The sequence below is a fragment of the Staurois parvus genome, unplaced genomic scaffold (genome assembly GCF_062004578.1).
Source record: "Staurois parvus isolate SC_StPar_1 unplaced genomic scaffold, SC_StPar_1.0 ptg000282l, whole genome shotgun sequence".
Classification (NCBI taxonomy): domain Eukaryota; kingdom Metazoa; phylum Chordata; class Amphibia; order Anura; family Ranidae; genus Staurois; species Staurois parvus.
Window position 1 is genome coordinate 915,213 of NW_028318078.1, and position 22,043 is coordinate 937,255.

The 22,043-nt window shown below is 37.9% G+C and overlaps 1 protein-coding gene across 1 annotated transcript in view; it reads right to left on the bottom strand.

Moving 5' to 3' along the window:
- Positions 1 to 9,561, bottom strand: part of SUSD3 (sushi domain containing 3) — a 218,543-nt gene extending 208,982 nt beyond the window's left edge. Inside the window, exon 1 of the mRNA XM_089681844.1 lies at positions 9,201 to 9,561. Within this exon, the coding sequence (XP_089537970.1) occupies positions 9,201 to 9,285 (85 nt within the window). The 5' untranslated portion in view covers positions 9,286 to 9,561. The remainder of the gene's footprint in view (positions 1 to 9,200) is intronic.
- Between the last annotated feature and the right edge of the window lie 12,482 nt (positions 9,562 to 22,043).

Consider the following 22,043-nt stretch of genomic DNA (forward strand, 5'->3'; position numbering starts at 1 on the left):
TAGTGACCCAACAAGAGCATCAACAGCACTAAATACACCTTGCACTTGTATGTGACTACCGACCATATACGCCAAACAATGCTTATATTCTAGGGAGACCAAAATCTATTGGTAAACTATTCCATTCAATATTCATTTTGGCATGCCAACGCATCTAACACAACGTAGTACACAAAATGCATGGTTGTGAGCCATCTGTGAAATGTCCTGTTGAATGTTTCAAGTCGGTTTTTAGTGGTTTTAGTGCATTGCAGGGCTCTGGCAGCCTATTTGATTTAGTAAATGGGCTTCACAACACAATACACATAAAACGCACATGCATTACTGCAACGCATTTGTGTAAATGGGTCTAAAGCCAACAGTTAAAAGAGTCTGCAACAGTCACAGGAACCACAAAGACACCTAGGGGGAGATTTACCAAAACTGGAGAGCTCTACATAGTTTCCAAGTTTTATTGCCAAAGCTTAAAGCAATAGTAAATACACAGTGTTTAATTAAATTGTTCCTTCTATTTCAGTATGAGGATGATGGCACTGTAATTATTCTAATAAAAAAAAACATCTAAGTACTTTTTTCCTAATCAATATATAGCTGTCACCCAGCTCTTTCCCAGCCTGTCTGCAGGGAAACATGAGCAGGAGGAACTTCTAGTCCTCTGCTGCTGGTCACATGTTCAAAATAGAAAAAAAAGCCTTTGGAATACAGAGTAAAAATAAATAATTAATATCAATAAACTGTTTTAAATTGTCATACAAATATATATTTGAAATCAAATGTATATTATTTTTGGCAATAACATGGTGTGGGTGGATTTCTGCCAGTCTCAGGTTTTGTCACGCCCCTACAGTCTGTGTCTTAGAATAACAGCAAGGTAAAGCCTCCATCAATTAAAGCGAAGTTCCACTCACCCTGTCAAAAACTGTAGCTGCTGACTTTTAAAAAACAGCCACTTACCTGTCCCTCGGTCCTGCAGTGTGTCCCCCGCAGCCCGTTTCACCGACCGTCCTATATTCCAGGAGGCCGGCATCTTCAGTGTGGGCACCTGGCTGTGCAGCTTGTGGCTTCACAGCCGGGTACCCACTGCGCATGCGCAAGTAGCACTGCGCTTCATGAATGGTCCTGTAGTCTTCTGGGGCCTGTCACGTGTCCTAAAAGACTACAGGGAGGGAGGGAGGAAGGGAGGACACCTTCCATAATTCCTGCTGCTGACACCAATGATGGGGCATTATTCCTCACAATGACACCAATGATGGGGCACTATTCCTCCCACTGATACCAACAATAGGGTATAATTCCTGCTGCTGACTCTAATGGGACAGTATTCCTCCTACTATGACACCATCAATGGGACACTATTTTTTCCACTGACATCAAGCATGGGGCACTATTCTTCCCCCTAAAACCAAAGACGCACTGGTTACTACTGATGCCAGGACATTTTCTACTCCCACTGGACACAGTTAGAATACAATATAGCCCGCGTCACAGATTGTTCGAGAACAAAAATGACAGATAGATAGATAGATAGATAGATAGATAGATAGATAGATAGATAGATAGATCAATAGATCGACTTGTGTACAACCAGCCTGCTCATACATAGATCAAAATAAGACCAGTCCCTGATGAACCAGACAAATTTTGATCCATATATGGCCAGCTTTAGTTTCACTCACCCCCAACAGTACAGTAAGTGCTGAACGTCCAACAGTACAGTAAGTGCTGAACGTCCAACAGTACAGTAAGTGCTGAACGTCCAGCACTACAATTCTGGCTCTGCTGTGGTGCATACAGTGAAGGATAGCAGGTCACTCGCACTCCACCTCATCCATTTATAAGGTAGTGTATTGTTTTCACAAATAAGGTGATCAGATTCATATGAATAGCTAGCTAAGTCTGCATAATAAATGTACAATAACTCAAAAGAGGTTATATCTAAAAATTCACTTTAGTTTCTTTTTAAATGCTTGCACTCTGTCTTCTCTCAGCATCCAAACTACCCAACAGCCAACCTTCTCTGTTGGTACCCAGTCTGCCTATTAGACTAAACTATTGTAGGCAAAAAGTCAGTGTTCCTATAGACATGGCATCAAGGAGGCATCTACAGTTCAACCATGACCACAGGCAAAATAAGAACACTTCTCTGAGGTTACTTTGCAAACTTGCTTAAAAAAGAGTAAATTTTACTTTAGTTTGATATTTTACTGCTCTGCCCTGCAATATCAAATTCAAACATTATGGTCTGGTTCACAGCACAGCACAAGCATTATACCATCAGTGCTGAGCCGCGTTACAGTGCATGATTGTAATGTATTGATGCGCATTTCTGAAAGGTTTGTAATGCGTTTACCTTCTATTTGAGGGCATTTTTCTTGCACTACATTGAGCTGCGTGCTTATAAAACGTCACATCACATGAAAGATGGCAGCTGGAAGGGGAAACACTCAAAAAAACTTTATTTTTAAGCACTTTTTAAAAAATGTATTTTTACTGTGCAATCTAGTGCAGACACATTGCATTGCAGTGGGATAAGCTATATAGTATTGCTACAGCAATGCGTTAAGCAAAAATGATGCATGCAAGGTGTGAACAATGCTGAATTAAACTAGTGTTATTTCCCTTACTATTGCATTGTGGTTGTGTAGACCAACACCACCCAATGCACCACAATGGCTCTGGTGTGAACCAGCCTTAAAGGGTAAGTTTACCTTTACATAAGTTTCCCAAAAAATGTCCCCATGCACCACAGTGTCCTAAATATATTAAAATGCTTTGCACAATTTCCCAAACAAATGCCCACCTGTTCAGCTGATGGCTCCATTGTCCTCTTCATCCAGGATGTACTCAATGTGGGAACCGCAGCCCCAAAAATCCACAAACAAGCACTCCCAGCCTTTCTTCCTACTTGTGCATGTGCAGACTGCTCTCTCTCGCAGCTCAATGTTTTTGCGAGAGTAAGTGAGAACAAACGGGGCATGCCTAGGTGGGGAAAGAGGCCGAAAGTACTTGTTTCTGGATTTCCAGAGCCACAGTGCTGGGTGGATCCTACATCTGCATGATGGATGGGGAGGACAATGATGTCAGCAGCTGAAGAGATGGGCATTCGTTTGGGGCAGTGGTCTTTGAAATGCAGCCAGAGGGTCGGATGTGGCCCTTTGCTTGACTCTATCCAATCCTTGGGGCACTAATTCTCCCACTGATATAGGGCACTCTTTCTCACACTGACAGGAATGATGGGGCACTATTCCCCCTTTGACACCAAAGATGGGGCACTGTTCTTCCCTTGATACAAATGATGAGGCACTCTTCCTTCCACTGACACCAATGATGTGGCACTCTTCTTCCCATTGACACCAACAACGGGGCACTTTTCCACCCTTCACACCAAAGACTGGGCACTCTTACTCTCACTAACACCAATGATGGGACATTGGTTGCTTCCACTAACACCAGGACATTGTCTACTCCCATTGGCTACAGTCTGGACAGTAAATTGGCCCTTTGTTTAGAAAGACTGGAGACCCCTGGTTTGGACAATGGAGCAGACCATTTTAATATATTTAAAACACTGTGGTGCATAGAGACCTTTATGGGAAATGTGTGTAAATATGAACTTGCCCTTTAAATTTTTCTAGATACAATGTAAAGCCTGAAGGAGACCACAAAGAGAGCTCATGTTCTGAACTGTTTACATTGCAGTGTAAGGAGAAACATGATGGATTGCATTATGTTATAGAATAGCAAGGCTTGACTGGGTGGAAGTGACATGGTTGGATTATCGCCAATAACATGTAAATAAACACAGTGGTTGTAATAGATCTTGATAATCCAGAGCTCCCACTCACAGTTCTTGGGTGTGCTAGTATATCACATACACTGTATCTGTCCATGGCCTTACTTATCTATGGGGTCCAGCTGGTTTCTGACTTATGTATTTCCCACATGAGATGTGAAACTTGACAATTTTAAACAGCTCAATGACAAAAGTGTTTTGATAGTCTAGTTATAGAACAGCCTCTCCATGCTGCTTATCAAAGGTACCTCTGTATATTATACAAAGATATTCTGTCATATCTCCGGAGGCAAGGGCATGCTCACAAGGGGATTACCATGTATACATTTATATGCTAAATATCAGCATAAAGCATATAAAGTCAATGTGACACACACCATCAATGAGCAATGCTAGAAATAGCAATGGTAGGTAAAGGGGAACTCTGAATATATGTGATCCCTCAGTTTATGCTTGTCTATGTTTTCTGGATCTTATAATAAGGGAAATTCTTTTTTAACGGGCCTGCATTTCAATTTCTGTTTACATTTTTTAAATTAAATTCTCTAATGTAAATATGCAGTATATTAATTGTCTGTTCAGGACCCTGTTCACAACATGCAGGTGTGATGAAGCACGGATGCATTACCATGTGTCCAGGGGCGGACTGACCATTTGGAAACTCGGGCACTGCCCGAGGGCCTGGGGTCAGTAGGGGGCCCCATGAGATGCCCCTATTGCCCGGGGGCCCCATGAGTTGTCAGTCCGCCCCTGCATGTGTCACATTCAGGGCAGCCAATGAACTTCAATGGTCCACCCTTCACTTGAGAAATGCGCAAAAGAAGTCCCTGACCCTTTTGCAAAATCATGCAGCACCATGCCTTTCGGTGAGTATGAAAACACATGTGTTATCAGATGCATGGGGATGCCATTAGGAATTACAAGGGCTAAAAGGCACCATGTTTCTGTTGATGTCAGAAAAAAGTGCAGTTTTGAAGTGCAGAGCTGTCCACCAAAAATGTTTGCCCACTCTCTTTAGTATTCATCTGGGCATGGACATTTGGCCACAGAGTTTTCAGTGCCAGTTATTTGGCACACTGCATGTCAACTACTAAAAAGATCAAGTGAGATTGTCTCCATATATAGGAAAATATAATAGGTAAAAAAAAACAATATTTCTTCATATTATGCAAATATGTAATAATTTTCTCTCAACAACTAGTAAATTCCAAATAATAAGTGCTGAAGCCTGAATAGAGACTGAATAGAGACATATGAGAATGTTGTGAGAATACAAGGACATCCCTGCAAACCTTCCTTTATACCTTTAACATATACTGTACATTTAACATATTATGCATTCTCCTTTAGAGTTCTCTCATTAAAAAATAATATGCTTATTAAAGCAATAAAAAAACAGGGATAATGTGTAGAATATGTAAATTCACGTTAATCAATATGATTAGTTAGGTAGAAAAACAGTTCTGTTTGGCTGACTAATGGATTGATTGATCAATAGATTGTACTTTACCTTTCTATGGGCTCAGTTTACAAAGCTTTAACACAAGGATAAGGATATACGGTACATTCAGTCACATGACTGTAAATTTCAAATCTCATAAAAAGCAAAAAACAAACCAAAAACACACACACACATACAAACACACACACACACACACACACACATATATATATATATATATATATATATATATATATATATATATATATATATTCTCATAGGGGTCCTTATCCTGGTGTGTAAGCTTTGTAAATTGAACATTATATCTAGAAATCTTTATTAAAGAGTCCAACTCCAGTGTTCAATATTCCTGGATAGTGTATTTATAACATACTAAATTACACCTTGAAAGGGATATATTGTGTTTTTCAAGGCATATATTTTCTTTGTTATGTTCAAGGTTTTCTTTTTAGTAATGTAAACTCTATACAATTGTAGTGTACTTGCACATGGGTATCTCATACTTACTGTCAGCCAGCAGCTGGAGCTGTGTACACCTTTCCAAACGTTTACCAGACTAATCTTAACAGATGAAAAAAAAGCTACTTTGCACACCCCAATAGCTCAAGCTCACATTTGTATACAGCTGAATAACTCCAAATAGTGACTTCTCCCTCCTCTGTTCAATCTTTCTCCCTGCTCTTTACAACTTCATGCACAGATTCAATTAAAGAATGAGAGTCAGAAAGCAAACAGAACAGTTATAACGTTCTCTGTGATTCCATTGATTTGGGTACACCCCATAGCACATGCTTTTTTTTTTAAATAAAGGTTTTTAAATAATTGTACACAAATATATAGAATTTTAAAAAGGATAGTGTTTACACATACCCGTTAAAATTTTCCTTATTCACTAAATGCTCTTTGATAACAAAGAAATCCTACAGGTGTTGGAGGATCTCAGCTACTAGGTCCTGGAGTTGGACTCCTCTTCTTTATGGTATAAGTCTTAAAGAGCAGTGATCCCTAGACATGGTAGAAAAACTGGGCAGCCATTTATCACTGGAAATTCTAATTACTTGGGTCAATTACTATGGTTTCTTTGATTAGAAATTGAATGTAATGAACCCTTAAAGAAAGCCTGATGGACCATGAGAAGAATATGCATTAGGGCAATGCCATGGTCAATTCAAAACTCATCATCAATGTTGCATGTACTTAACAGCGGTGTAACCTATATTACAGTCATAATTTCATTTCAAAGCCTCGTTCTAAGATCCAGTTTGAAAGGAACAGTTGCCTGCCTTCATAATTACTTCTGGACGACTTAATAATTAAAATTGTCATGTGAAATTACTCCAAACTATTTTTGGCCAGTACCTACTACCCTGTATGTTTAAAAAAGAAAAGTAACCAAACAAGAACAATGGCAAATAATCAAGGAGATTTGCCCAATTTGACTTTAAATACTGAAATGCAACTTTTCTTGAAATGTCAGAGTAGGTGTGAGCCTTAGATGGAGTTTAATGTTCTATTCTATAGCCAGTCTAAAGCTTTTTTTTTTTTTTGCTTTAATCTAAATAGTAATTTAGATTTATTCTAAAAAGTGATAGTTGATAAAGTCTCTCAAGAGCCATATTTTTAATGAGGACATGGAATTGATCATGTAATATGGACATAAGGTAGCCATAGACACAAGATATCAGTTAGCGGAAGCAGTACAATTGTTTTGTAGAATAACCACTTTGTTAACACAATACACTTATAAGTCCTCATATACATTGTCCTGTCCAATAAAATCATTAATTAATGTTGCACCGGAGAACTAGGAATGGGCACCTGTGTGTGTTCCTAGTTCTCAGGCATTACTCTCAATTTGAAAAACTAGTCATAGAATTAAATACATAAATTAACAGATGTATACTGACATTACCAAATTTGGTCTGGGCAATTAATCTTTAATGACCTCTGATCAAAAAAATAAATAAATATTCATAGCAACTTGTCCAGTTCATGCCAATGCAGACATTGCTAGCTCCAGCATCTCTGAAGAATAATAGCAATTGGTCAAAGTCAAACAGTTAATACTTTCCCAGTCACACCAGTAGGCTATCCAGAGGTCTGGCTGTCTTAAAGAGATTCCTACTCTTATCTGCAACAATCATCTTTTAGCTAGTTGTAGCTTTAGACCGCTACAAATAAAAAGTTTAAGGGTCAGACTACCAGAAAGCTATATTTTAATTTTAGTAGAGTGTGGTAGGCTGAGTCAGCCCCTGGCTTGTAATGTGTCTTGGATACTGGCAGTTGTGGGTGTTGCCACCCATCCTTATGTGCTCCACCTCCTCCTCATAATTTTTCCATCATATAATAAATAACAAATCCAACAGGGAGCGTAGGACTCCCTCTGAAAAGCTACAGCAGGTGTCCGTACTAAGAAACTGAAGCACTGAGATTTCACAGTAGAGCCCCCAGTAGATGCAATAAACTGTGGTGTAGCTCTCCCGAATTTGGCAAACAATGAAAGTGGACTTCAACCTCTTCAGTGACTTTACATAATCTCTTCTCCTCCTGATAAATAATCATATTTTATTTTTTAATTATTATTCTCAATTACCTGTAATTATGGGATCTGGCACTGCTCTTTCTACTTTCTGGCCAGTCAAGAATGATGCCCCCCCAACCAAAGCCTCCTGGGATACCCGAGGCTTGCACAATGACATATCATCAGGGGGCCAACTGCAAGAACCAGAAAGAGACAATAGGCCCCTTGACGTAAGAAGAGAAGATGATGGTGCAGGACCTAGCATGCGGAGATGGCGTGGCTGGTTACCCCACACAATGTTGGATTTGCTGGTCATGCGAGTATGTTTTTGAAGACAACCCATTGGAAAATGTAAAAGAGGAAAGAAAAAAAAATGTATAGGGGGGAAGAGTGAAGTTCCATTTGAAGTTTTGGACAACTAACCCCTTGACAGCAGTGAGGCAATAGTACCAGGGCTGCTTCCAGTGTGCTGTACCCAATGGTTTACCTTTGTTTCAAAGCACTCAGAGTTCTTAAACTACGATTCAATTTCCATATCAAGAGGAAAGCCCTTTTCAATTAAAATGTTCAAAACAAATCAAAACCCCATCCTTTCACCATCAGTGAACCAGTTTTCCACCTAAAGTCCATGTCTTGGCTAATAAAAGTACCATCAAGCTGTTTTATAAGCTGCATGCCTCACCTAAAAAATATGTATGTATCAATATACTAATTTGTAGCCGGTAACTATGACAACCATCCATTGTCAACAAGTACAATTCAGGTTCACAATGTTAAAATCTCAAATCTAAGTTCATTAAAGCCTTTATTTTCTAGATAGTATAACTTCTAATTACTCCGCACAAATCTTTCATTAACCTCATCTCTAAAAAGCATGGGATAATTACCGACAGAGTCACATTGCACTTGCTCGCCTGCCATTGTTATTTAAAAGCCCAGAACTGAGCTGTCAGTATGGGGATGGAATAGATCCTATCTAGCCCACGGGGAAATATATCACTTTCACTATTTCCGAGACAAAAGTCTCTTCTAACAAACCTGCTGGATTGTGGACTTCTGGGACCGCACTACCGAAATCAAGTCCTTTATGGCTCAGGAAATACCTGTATAAGATTGCAATCATGAGACTAAAGTGCAACCCCAGCAAATAAGTGCACACTACACTATCTAATTAAAAGACTGGAGCAGCATTAAAAGCTTAAGTGCTAATTATATTATTAACACTTCCAGTACATGCAATCCCTTACCAAAGGGATTAAAGGTACAATGTAACTCATTATTCCACTGGATGCACAAAGTGTTCCAGGCCAGGCAAACTAACAAGTGTCACTTATTTGGGGTCTGATCAGTTATAAGGTGAACAAATTCCAATAGATGGGGGGGGGGGGGACAAGGCAAGGCAGAGGCATTGATGACAACCTTACCTGTGCTGTTGTAGGAATTGTTTTTCTCCTCTGTGATCAGAACAGTCCTTGACAGATCCAGTACTGAAGCTGTAGCTGGCTGCATGTCCTCATTCAATGGCAGGCACACATAGGAAGGGGAGAAAGCAGGTAAGAATGTGCACAGAGTGGAGATGCCTGTCTGCCTTGCCCCTGGGCTCCTCTTCTCCTGCAAGAGGTGTAATGAAGCATCAGTCTTCTGAACGCATAATGACAAGCTGGCCCAGATCTCGCCCGGCTATCTCATTAATCTCTCATCTGCAGCGGACAGAAACAGTTAAAGGAGTGAAATATTTGCTCAAGTCTGAGCGGCTGGGAGCGAAGAGCTGCGACTGTGCGCTGGCTTCTATGTGCTGCAGGGAGCCGCTGCTCGTGGGCGCCCTCTACACACCAGTTAGAAGAAGGCACGCTGGACTGGCTCCTGATGCTTCATCATCTCTGCCTTGGGGATCCTTGTGTGTAAATCAAACATCCTTCATCGGAGGATTCGGAGACTCAGACTGGCTTTACAGATGGGGAAGACACTTCTCTCTCTTCCATTACACACGTGGAAAGGATCTCATTTATCAAGCTGGATAGGGAGTCTGCAGCATGAACAATGAAAGGTTACCCTGCCAGTCTCCAGCCCAGGTTTGCAGGGTGGGTAATAAGAAGCCACTTCATCAGCAACCTGTGAGTGATGATGGAGAAGGGCAAGTATGCTGTGAGCTTGACACATTCATGGTAAATAAAAATGTCTCCAACTGAGGCCTGCCACTGAAAAATGGGAATGTGTTTACAAAATAATAGGAATATATTTACAAAATAATAATAAGAATATATTTACAAAATATTAATAGGAATATATTTACAAAATATCCTAATAATAGGAATATATTTGCAAAATAATAATAGGAATATATTTACAAAATAATAATAGGAATATATTTACAAAACAGTAATAGGAATATATTTACAAAATATTAATAGGAACATATTTACAAAATAATAATAGGAATATATTTGCTAAATATTAATAGGAATATATTTACAAAACAGTAATAGGAATATATTTATAAAATATGAATAGAAATATATTTACAAAATAATAATAGGAATATATTTTTACTAAATAATAATAATAATAGGAATATATTTACAAAATAATAATAGGAATATATTTACAAAACATTAATAGGAATATATGTACAAAATATTAATAGGAACATATTTACAAAATAATAATAGGAATATATTTGCAAATATTAATAGGAATATATTTACAAAATAATAGGAATATATTTACAAAACAATAATAGGAATATATTTACAAAATATTAATAGGAATATATTTGCAAAATATTAATAGGAATATATTATCAAAATAATAACAGGAATATATTTGCAAAATATTAATAGAAATATATTTACAAAACAATAATAGGAATATATTTACAAAATATTAATAGGAATATATTTACAAAATAATAACAGGAATATATTTACAAAATAATAATAGGAATATATTTGCAAAATATTAATAGGAATATATTTACAAAATAATATTAAGACTATATTTACAAAATAATAGTAGGAATATATTTACAAAATAATAATAGGAATATATTTGCAAAACAATAATAGGAATATATTCACAAAATATTAATAGGAATATATTTACAAAGCAATAATAGGAATATATTTGCAAAATATTAATAGGAATATATTTGCAAAATATTAATAGGAATATAATTACAAAATATTAATAGGAATACATTTACAAAATAATAATATGAATATATTTACAAAACAATAATAGGAATATATTTACAAAATATTAATAAGAATATATTTACAAAATATGAATAGGAATATATTTACAAAATAAAGTTATGTTGGAGTTGTGGTCATTAAAGCGGAACTTCAGTCAAAATGTAAAAAAAAATAAAAGGAGATAAAACTGTAGCTGCTGACTTTAACCACTTGCCCTCCGGAGGATTTATCCCCTTCCTGACCAGGCCATTTTTTGCATTACTTTAACTGACAATTGCCTGGTCATGCAATGCTGCACCCAAATGAAATTTATGTCCTTTTTTCCCCACAAATAGAGCTTTCTTTTGGTGGTATTTGATCACTGTGCATTTTTTATTTTTTGCGCTATAAACATAAAAAGACTGACAATTTTTGAGAAAAAAAAAATATTTTTGACTTTTTCCTATTAAAAACAAAACCAGACATTAAATTGTCCCATGATCCAGCAGTGTCCTCACCGCAGTTGGTTTCACTGGCCGTCCTCTCTCCCTGGTGCCGTTATCCTATGTCTGGGCACTCGGCTCTGACAGCTTGTAGCTTCACAGCCGGTCGCCCACTGCACACGTGTGAGTAGCATTGCGCCTTGTGAATGGTCCAGCCTTTCCAGAAGAGTTGAAGCTGTTATAGCTGCAAAGGGTGGGCCAATTCAATATTGAACCTTACGGACTAAGACTGGGATGCTGTTAAAGTTCATGTATGTGTAAAGGCAGGGCGACCAATGCTTTTGGCAATATAGTGTAAGTCCAATCCACAAAGGGCTCATAGAGCAACTTACAGGACCTAAAGTATCTGCTATTGACAGTTGGTGCCAGATACCACAGCATACCTTCTAGCAGAGTCCATGCCACAATGAGTTATGGTGGGTTGTCAAAATGTTATGGCTGATTGATGTACGTATCAGATAGGTCCATCATCCAAAAAAGCAGATTGCATCTTAGTACAAAAGGAGTGCAATTGCCAAAAAGTTCACTGCAAAACTCAGCCAACCAATCTGTGTTCAGTCGGTCTACCATGCAAGCCTGGGCAGGATAGGGGTCTTCATGAAAGCATTCCCTGACATGTTGCTTCCAAGGGTTGTGTTATCAGTCAATAAATCTACAATTTTATTTAGTAACAATGGATTTATCATTTGTATTTTATTTTAGTTATACCTCCATCAGTCTAGACAAATGAGAATGCACTCTTTGTTTGTTACAGTGAATAAAAATGCTGGATGGATATCCTTATATGTCACAAAGAATATCTATTATTATGACCTTGAAGTACTGCCTCTGAAAACCGACAATGTTCACATCCACTTCAAAACTGAGAAAGAAATAGAACAAACGATCAAGTATCAGACTTGCAAGTCTCTTTTAATTCACACTTTGTTACAAGGAAAATATATGTAGCTATAACTCTTTATTTTCAAATGCATTTTGTTGGCTTTTTCAACAGCAGTGACTAGAAAAAAAAGGAGCAAATAGATGTTTTGTTTCTCATTTCTTATCTGATTGATTGAAATTCTAACTGTGAACGTGATTCCTATTTAGAATCACATTCACTTCCATCCATCCAAAAATCTAATATTACAACTGGCAACATTGTCATTAAAAAGTTATGTAGTCACTAATAGTAATACTGAATGTTCTGACGAAGGATCTTCATGCAAACATTCACGCAACAAATCTAACAGCATATGACCAGCTTTAGTCCTTTATTGTCTGGGGGGCTTATCTTGAATTTTTGGGATGTAAAATGTATAGAGGTGAAGACATGGATCAAAATAGAAGCAGAATAAAAATATTGATTTTGTTTTAATTTTAATGTCTGTAGATTGTGTTAAAAATGCTGTATATACTGTAGCCCTACAGAGCAGACAGTGCACAGACAGCGTGTGCTTTTCTGCTTCACTGCAACAGGGAAACAGAGACTTGATTCAGAGAAAAGACATAGGGCTCATGTACACTGCAGCTGATAAACTCACGTTTAGGAGCTGTTCAGTGTTTTTTTCAGCAGCCCCTGAACTCACCCTAATGTTTTCCTATGTGTCCATGTACACATCTTCATTTACAGTCGTTTTTTTTTAATGCAGAAAACTTGTGTTCAGCAGTTGATTTTATCAGCGTTTCAAATGCAAAATGCTTCTAAACACTGCTAAACCCATTTATAAGCGTTTGCATTTGAAAATTATTTTTAACTCCAGTTCCTGATGCTTTCCAGAGCCTTTTTTCATCATGAGAAATGCATGCAAAGCGTTTTCAAGGTACTCAAATGGACAAAACACTGAACACAGGATGTTCCTACCAAGCTTGTCACACATTGTAATGACCAATTCACACCTCAGACCCCTCCTACCCTTGGACACAAAGATATGTTAATGAACATTTACACCTCAAATTCCTCATGAAGACCCTTTGCCAGGTGGCCTTAATGACTCATTCAGCCAGACACCTTTCTCACCCTTGGAAACAAAAGAAATGTTAATGAGCAACTCACAACCTAATCTCAACACATACTGCTCTCTCTGCTTCTACTCTCTGTATTTCTCAGAAACAGTCTGAAATAGGTAATAATTTACCACTTTTCATTCTGGGCATTCTGGGCATTTGGGAGGTTCTCCTGTGCTTATCTTTAAAAAATGCTTCTAAACACAAACGCGCATTAACGCGCATAAACGCGTTATGCAAACGCGGCTAAACAGACGTTTTTTAACCTACGTTTTACTGCAGTCAGCTTCTATCATTCAGAAGTGTCCGGTGTACATGGGGCCATAGAGTATACCGTAGATGCAGCTACATATGTATAAACACAGCCACCTACTGGTTGAAGAATATATCTCTGCTGAATACTGATGTAGCTGTTGCACAAAATACATGAACACTGAATTCCAACAGATTGCATAATGTTTATAGGGACTGCTAGATTTGTTTAAATAAATGCTCCCAGTGAAGAAAATTATTACTTACCTGTACCACCATCCATGCAGCCAATCTTCATTCTCTTACAGAAGAATGCTGGCTGAAAGATCTGCATTGAACACTTCAAGGTGTGTTGGATGCCTGGCTCACTGCTGCACACTGGGGTTCCCTCTGTTGACCCCAAGTCCCCACTGTGTGCAGTACCATCTAGTGAGAAGAACCACAGTGCACAGTGGGCGACCAGGTGTCCGACACACCCCAAAGTGTGTCACATCTCGAAGCTTTTTCAACGAACTGTTCTCTGTAGAAGAGTGAAGATTATAGGTGTTCACAGGAAGACAGGATCTGCATTAAACCTGAAGTTTAGGTATGGACTATTTTTGCATAGTTACATTGGTTTAGCTTGGACCAGTATAAGTATGTATGGGCCATACCTGGCTGATCTGTGTGAAAGCTGGAAATGATTGTAATAGGCACTGCTACTACAGTGATTGCTGCTAGCTTCGGGGTTTCCTGCCAAGCGGCTATCCTGCTGCTTACTGAACACAGGAGGTGCCATTAAGGTATCCCTTGCATTTTCTCAATGAACAAGGAATTCTCTGCATAATTGGCGATTGTGATGTCACTTCCCTGCCTCACCACCTCGCCCAATCAAAGAATGCTTTATACTCATTGAGAAAATGCAATGTGTTCTCTAAATTGCACTTGTGCCAAGTAAGCAAACTCACTAAGCAGCATGGTAGCCACCCTGAACCCAGAAGCTAGCAGCAATCACTGTAGCAGCAGTGACTACTACATCAATTTTCAGCTTCCACGGGATCCCACAGGCACGGCTAATGCATGCACAGCCATCCAGAGCAGTGTGCCTGAGCTGACAGGGAGCAGAACTGTTAGTAAACAAAATAGTCCTTCTGCCCATCGGTGATCACCAAAAATCACTGGGCACCATTGAGTAATTACCGAGCTGACAGGGGGGAGAACTGTTAGTAAACAAAACAGTCCTCCTGCCTGTCGGTGATTGTCGGAAATCACCGGGTGTCGGCGAGTAATTACAGGCTGGGACCCGGTGAATGACAGCCGCGGTCGCAAATGGCGCATGCCCCCTACACGGAAATGCAAAATCACGTATATATATATATATATGTATATATATATATATATATATATGTGTGTGTGTGTGTGTGTGTGTGATTTTGCGCACCCGAGCTGCCCTGTAGCAGTATTACTGCTATAGGGCGGTGGGGATGTGGTTAATTGCCAAATAAACAGTTTAAAGTGATTCCAAACTGACTGTGTTGATAGGGGAGACGAGCAAATTTCTTTGGGTCTTTCTCCATGGGTTGCAGGAAAGAAAATCGCATCATCTATGGCCTGCCTTAAAGTGTTGCGTTGTTTTTTAAAAAAAAAAATTGTCATACTTACCTGCTCTGTGCAATGGTTTTACACAGAGCAGCCCCAATCCTCCTCTTCTTAGGTCTGCCGATGGCGCTTCTGGCTCTTCGCCCCTGCTGAGTGTCCCAAGAGTAAGCTGCTTGCTCCAAAGCCGCCTCTGTGTGTCTAAGACATACAGAACTTGGCTCGGCCCCATCCCCCGCTCCCTCCTCACTGACTGTGATTGACAGCAGTCGGAGCCAATGAGGAGAGAGAGACCCAGGAGATCTTTAGCTCTCGTGCACATTGCTGGATCGGGATCAGCCCAGTAAGTATTGGGGATGGGGGCTATGGGGGGAGCTGCACACTCAAGGTTTTTTGCCTTCTTGCATTCAATGCATGAAGATAAAAAAACCTTCAGCCTTTACCACTTTAAAGCTTGTAGCTTGAGGCTGCATTCACACCTGAGCAGAAAACTTTTCAGGGCTTTTTTTTAATTGTTTTTGAGCATTTTTTCAAGTTTCAGGCATTGTTATTTTAGCCAATGGAAAGCACTAGAAGGAGGAAACCAGTTCTTACAGACTGAAAAATGCCTGAAATATGCATGCAAAAACATTTGGAAATGCTACATTTGAGCCTTTTCAGGCATTCCCATTGAAGTCTATGGAGCCAAAAACACCCAAACCTGCCTCAAAAGTAGCTTGTGTAGCTTTAGGAGCTTCATTGAGCTGCGGGTGTTTGAGCACTCATATGTGAACACTCATATGTGAACAGGCACCATTGTAATACACAAAATGTTGAACGCTGAACATTTTGGAACTTTGAGCTTCGATCTACAAAAGGCTCAGGTGTGAATGGAGCCTCAAAAATGACATGAGCTTCTTTTGAGCTACAAGCTTGTTGTGTTGTGATTGTGTTTTGGCCGCAATAGACTTCAATAGGAGCACTTGAAAAATGGGCGAAAAACATACACATTACAAATTATTCCCCCACAAGCTTTCCATTGGCTAATAATAATTAAAAAAAAAAATCTCAAGCCTTAGATTCCAACAAAAACACACGTACAAACACTGAAAAAAAAAAATCTAGCTCTTAGACAAAAAGCTTCAACTGTATGTTCTCATCCATGGCTTGCACAATTACCTCTGATACTAACCATTGTATACAATATATAATAAAGGCATGCGCTAAATAAAATATATATCCATATTATTAAATGTCCATAATCAATCTGTGCAACATAATTAAGCGTCTATAATTAATTTGTGCAAATCAAAGATTTTTTTTTTTTAGATGTATATCACTCCTCTGTAAATTCATATATCAACATAATTAAATATCCATAATTAATTTGTGAAAATTCAAAGTCAAAAAATTTATAATAAAAATATATATCTCCTCTGTGAATTCATAAAATTGTGAATAATCCACCACCAGATAAATTAGATGGACTCACCAGAGCTATATGCTGCTCAAATTATAGAACAGCAATAGCGCTTTTGCTCTGGGAGCGATAACCATTGTATGTCTACTTTTTCCTGTTTCTTTTCCCAACTCAATAAAAAAAAGAAAAAAAACAAAACTCATAAAACAACCAAAAAACGCTCAGCTCTGTTGTGAATGCGGCCTCAAGTCTGTGATCTTGCTTCACATTCTGCATGACAAATTTGCTTTAGATCCAATGCTAAACCTTCACCCATACTACCTACCAGTACACAAAATGCATGCTCATTCCTGCTAGAGATACCCATTGCTTCTCTCAGATGGGATTATGGCTCATTCCATATCTACAAAGAGGAAGCATCGCAAAACGACCCTTAATAGAGCTTGATTATTTTATACCAGAATCTATAAACCAAATCAATTTTAAATATAGGTATCAATTCTGTTACAGAAAATGCCTGTATAGCACCCATTTCAAGACTAAGCTGAGCCTTATTTGCATTTTGTATGCAGCTTTTGCATAGTTATACTCAGACCCAGCAGTCTTGACTTAAAATACTATCTTAATATCCACAGTGCAAATCTCCTGATTATACTTGGCACCGTCTTGATTCATTGGATGCATTAATTCACTGGGATTAATTTCCTGACAATTGTCAAGTGAAAACCATAATTCTAAATTGTCTCCAACTGGGATGGGCTAAATGACTCCTTATCGAGGGGAGCCTAGCCGGAGCTTTAAGTTTTATCAGCAATATAAAATGCTACAGTCGTTCGTAGTAACAGTCTCTGAATTTATCAAACATTAGGAGACATCTGAAGCAGAAAGAGTGCTTTGACTATTTAGCTTGTCAGACTTTACATTTTAACCACTTCAAGTCCGGACACTTTTACCCCCTTCCTGGCCAGGCCAATTTTCAGCTTTCAGCGCTATCACACTTTGAATGACAATTGCGCGGTCATGCAACACTGTACCCATATGAATTTTTTAGCATTTTTGTGAGACAGATAAAGCTTTATTTTGGTGGTATTTATTCACCTCTGGGATTTTTATTTTGTTTTGCTATATAAATGAAACATCCAAAAATTAAAAAACAAAAGTGTATTTCTTATAAAATTATGTAAATAAATAATATTTCATCATAAATATTGGGCAAAATGTATTCAGTTATCTTTTTAGTAAAAAAAAATAACCCAAATTAGTTTATAACCAAAAATTATAATTTTTAAAAAAAAAAATTTTTTACATTTTTATATTATTATTTATGTTTTCTTTTTCTACATACTGTCACCCTAGCAGTACAGTGTCATTCACAGATTTCACACGTAGTAAGCAATGATGTCAGAAGTGATATCTTGCTTACTACTCTGCATGTGATCACATGATCGGGACCTCGCACAGAGGTCCCGTCCGATGATCGGTGTTCCACTGTGTGCACGCTCCCTGGTCCAAAATGGCGAGTGCCATATGAATGGCAACCCGCCCCTGGACTGCCACCGCCCGGCCATTTATATACAGCAGCCGGACGGCAAGTGGTTAAAGTGATACCAATCAAAATATAAATTTTTTACGTTTTTCTTTTATAGAGGGGAAACATTACATTGAATGTTAGATTTTAATCAGTGGCGGGCAAGGTCATCTAGCGTCCAGGGTGGAGGTGCATTTTTTTGAGACAGATAAAGCTTTATTTTGGTGGTATTTATTCACCGCTGGGATTTTTATTTTGTTTTGCTATATAAATGAAACATCCAAAAATTAAAAAACAAAAGTGTATTTCTTATAAAATTATGTAAATAAATAATATTTCATCATAAATATTGGCCAAAATGTATTCAGTTATCTTTTTAGTAAAAAAAAATAACCCAAATTAGTTTATAACCAAAAATTATAATTTTTTTAAAAAAAAGTTTTTTACATTTTTATATTATTATTTATGTTTTCTTTTTCTACATACTGTCACCCTAGCAGTACAGTGTCATTCACAGATTTCACACGTAGTAAGCAATGATGTCAGAAGTGATATCTTGCTTACTACTCTGCATGTGATCACATGATCGGGACATCGCACAGAGGCCCTGTCCGATGATCGGTGTTCCACTGTGTGCGCGCTCCCTGGTCCAAAATGGCGAGTGCCATATGAACGGCAACCCGCCCCTGGACTGCCACCGCCCGGCCGTTTATATACAGCAGCCGGACGGCAAGTGGTTAAAGTGATACCAATCAAAATATAAATTTTTTACGTTTTTCTTTTATAGAGGGGAAACATTACATTGAATGTTAGATTTTAATCAGTGGTGGGCAAGGTCATCTAGCGTCCAGGATGGAGGTGCATTTTTTTGAGACAGATAAAGCTGTATTTTGGTGGTATTTATTGACCGCTGGGATTTTTTTTTTTTTTTGCTATAAAAATGAAAGGTCCAAAAATTAAAAAAAAAGTGTATTTCTTATAAAATTATGCAAATAAATAATATTTGATCATAAATCTTGGCCAAAATTTATTCAGTTATCTTTTTAGTAAAAACAAATAACCCAAATTAGTTTATAACCAAATATTATAATTTAAAAAAAAGTTTTTTACATTTTTATTTTATTTGTTATATTATTATTTATGTTTTTTTTTCTACATACTGTCACCCTAGCAGTACAGTGTCATTCACAGATTTCACAGGTAGTAAGCAATGATGTCAGAAGTGACATCTTGCTTACTACTCTGCATGTGATCACGGATTGGCCAATCAGTGATCACATGATCGGGACCTCGCACAGAGGTCCCGTCCGACGATCGGTGTTCCACTGTGTCCGGACACATCTAGGTCATCTAGCGTCCAGGGTGGAGGTGCCAAACAACGCCCCCTTAAAATTGATGAGCATTATGTGTGATCTTGGCGAGATCAGATGATTTAAGGGCAGAGGAGATATCTAAAGTCTAATGCCCCATACACACGATAAGAAAATCATCCGAAAAATTTCTCAGAACCACTGGTCGAACAATTTTTTCTTCATTGATGAGCAGGATGTTTTAACTGATAATGATATTGTGAACAAAAAAATCTGGTTGAACAACAGTGAAAAATGTTGTTGTTTCACATACAAACGACCGATTTTCTATGCAGTGGTATGAAGGTGAAAAATTGCCTTTTTTTCAAATGTTTTGCTCTTTTTTTGTTTATAGTGAAAAAATAAACACTCAGTGGCGAGTAAATACCACCAAAAGAAAGCTCTATCTGTGTGAAAAAAGTTATAAAAATCTCATATGGGTATAATGTTGCATGACCGCGCAATTGTCATTCAAAGTGCAACAGAACTGAAAGCTAAAAATTGGCCTGGGCACAAAGGGGGTAAAAGTGCCCAGTAGGCAAGTGGTTAATAAATATTTGTTTTAAGTTGCGTAAACTTTACTTTATAAAATATAGTTGAAATCAGATCCCCTTGTCTATATTTTTTTTTATTTTAGCACTATCTTTATGTTGCCCTCTTTTACTTTTATTATCAAAATATTACCAAAAAAATTATGTTTTTTTACTCAGATAGATACATTAACTATATCAGTGATCATTAATTTGTGATTCGCCCTTTTTCTGCTCATCAGCTCTTCTTATTGTCAGTGTATTTTATGTGTGGCCCATGACAATATTATTATTATTATTATACAGTGTTTTTATAGCATCAAAAAGTTTGCTCAGCGTTGTACAATATAGTGGGGGACAGTACATGAGACAATACAGTAACAAAACTATATACGAGAGGTTCGAGGGCCCTGCTCTTTCGAGCTTACAATCTACCTCTTCTTCCAATGTGGCCCAGGAAGATCAAAAAGTTGGACACCCCTGGCCTAGGCGATTCCAGCAGAAATGTGAGTGGGTACCTGCGAGAAATAGGTACCTGCTGCCCCCCCCAAGAAAAAGTTATTATTGGCAGAGAAGGGAGGGGGGAGAAAGAACGGATCTTACTTTTTTTTTTGTGAAGTTCTGCTTTAATTTTTTGTTTTTTGAGTTAAGTACCACTTTAATTGCATAGTTCAAGTGTGTAGCTGTAGTTTCACATTAGTAGTAAGAGAAAGAGCTCCCACAAAATGATTAAATAAATAATAAAGTGCCCAGTCTTACCTTTAGCAGATTTGGATTAAGATTTAGATTTAATTAGCATAATTAGCACAATTTTGTTGAAAAAATACCTGTTGTTTAAAGCACTGAAATGTATTCACAGCAGAGAATCACTCCCTCCCTATCTGTTCTGTTGAGATAGAGCCGTATGGTGATTTAACCAGAGAGAGAGTCTAAAAGAAAGCAGTTTCTGCTGTTCTCTCAAAATCCTACTGTTCTGTGAGAGCATATTCACACTTGTCCAGTTTGATACAGCACAACTCTTGTATTTTGCTGCATAAAAATGCATGTCAAGTACATCCCAATCTTTCTTTTGCGGCTGGGTCACATCTATGTGCTGAAGTTTACCGTAAAAGACAAATGGAAACCCTATGGGTCCATCCACACCTACACATGTGTGTTACCATGCATGATGCAGTATAAATTCTGTGTCATAGTTGCATCAAATGTATATTAATAAAACCAGTTTTTTATATCACTAGTAAAAAAATAAACATATAACATTAGAATATTAAACAAAAAGTAAAAGCACAAACATAAAAAACTTAATTAAAAAAATTGACCATTAAATCCTGGCCAAAAATCCTCCGAAATCCACCTGAGCTTTGAAAATGTAAAACCTGTTGTAGACTGATGATTAGGAGAGCCAAAGAATTATTCTCTAATCATAATCCGGACCACTTTTCTGGATTTTACTTAAAATCAACCACTTAGCAACACAGAATCTTTCTATAACCATACGGTAAAAGTATTTTTTTATAATCCTCACATAAGATGTTTCTCACCATCTACACTTTTTTTGAACACCTTCTACCTCTCCTCTTTCTCTCTCAGTGTATATATATTTTTTTCTTTATATCTGGAGTTCTTCAATACTTAGTTGTATTTGGGAGCACATGTTTGGAGAAAGACAAGCCGATAAATGCACAGATGTTGAGATGGCATTATATGTGACAGGACATTCCTTCTCGCCAACCCGCCTGTTTGTCCTGTGCTAACAAGCCCCCTTTGACTCCTTTGTGCATGGCATTTCTGCATGTGCAGAGCACAATCGTATAATGATATCTCACCTAATCCTTATTTTCTCCGGTGAAAGCAATCGCACTTCCTCTAAATCCTCGAAAGCTGTGTTTTCCAGTCCACTGCTTATCCGACAACTCTTCAATTTTTCATATTTTCTGCTGTTCTCCAGCACATAAGCATGTTGACATATTCA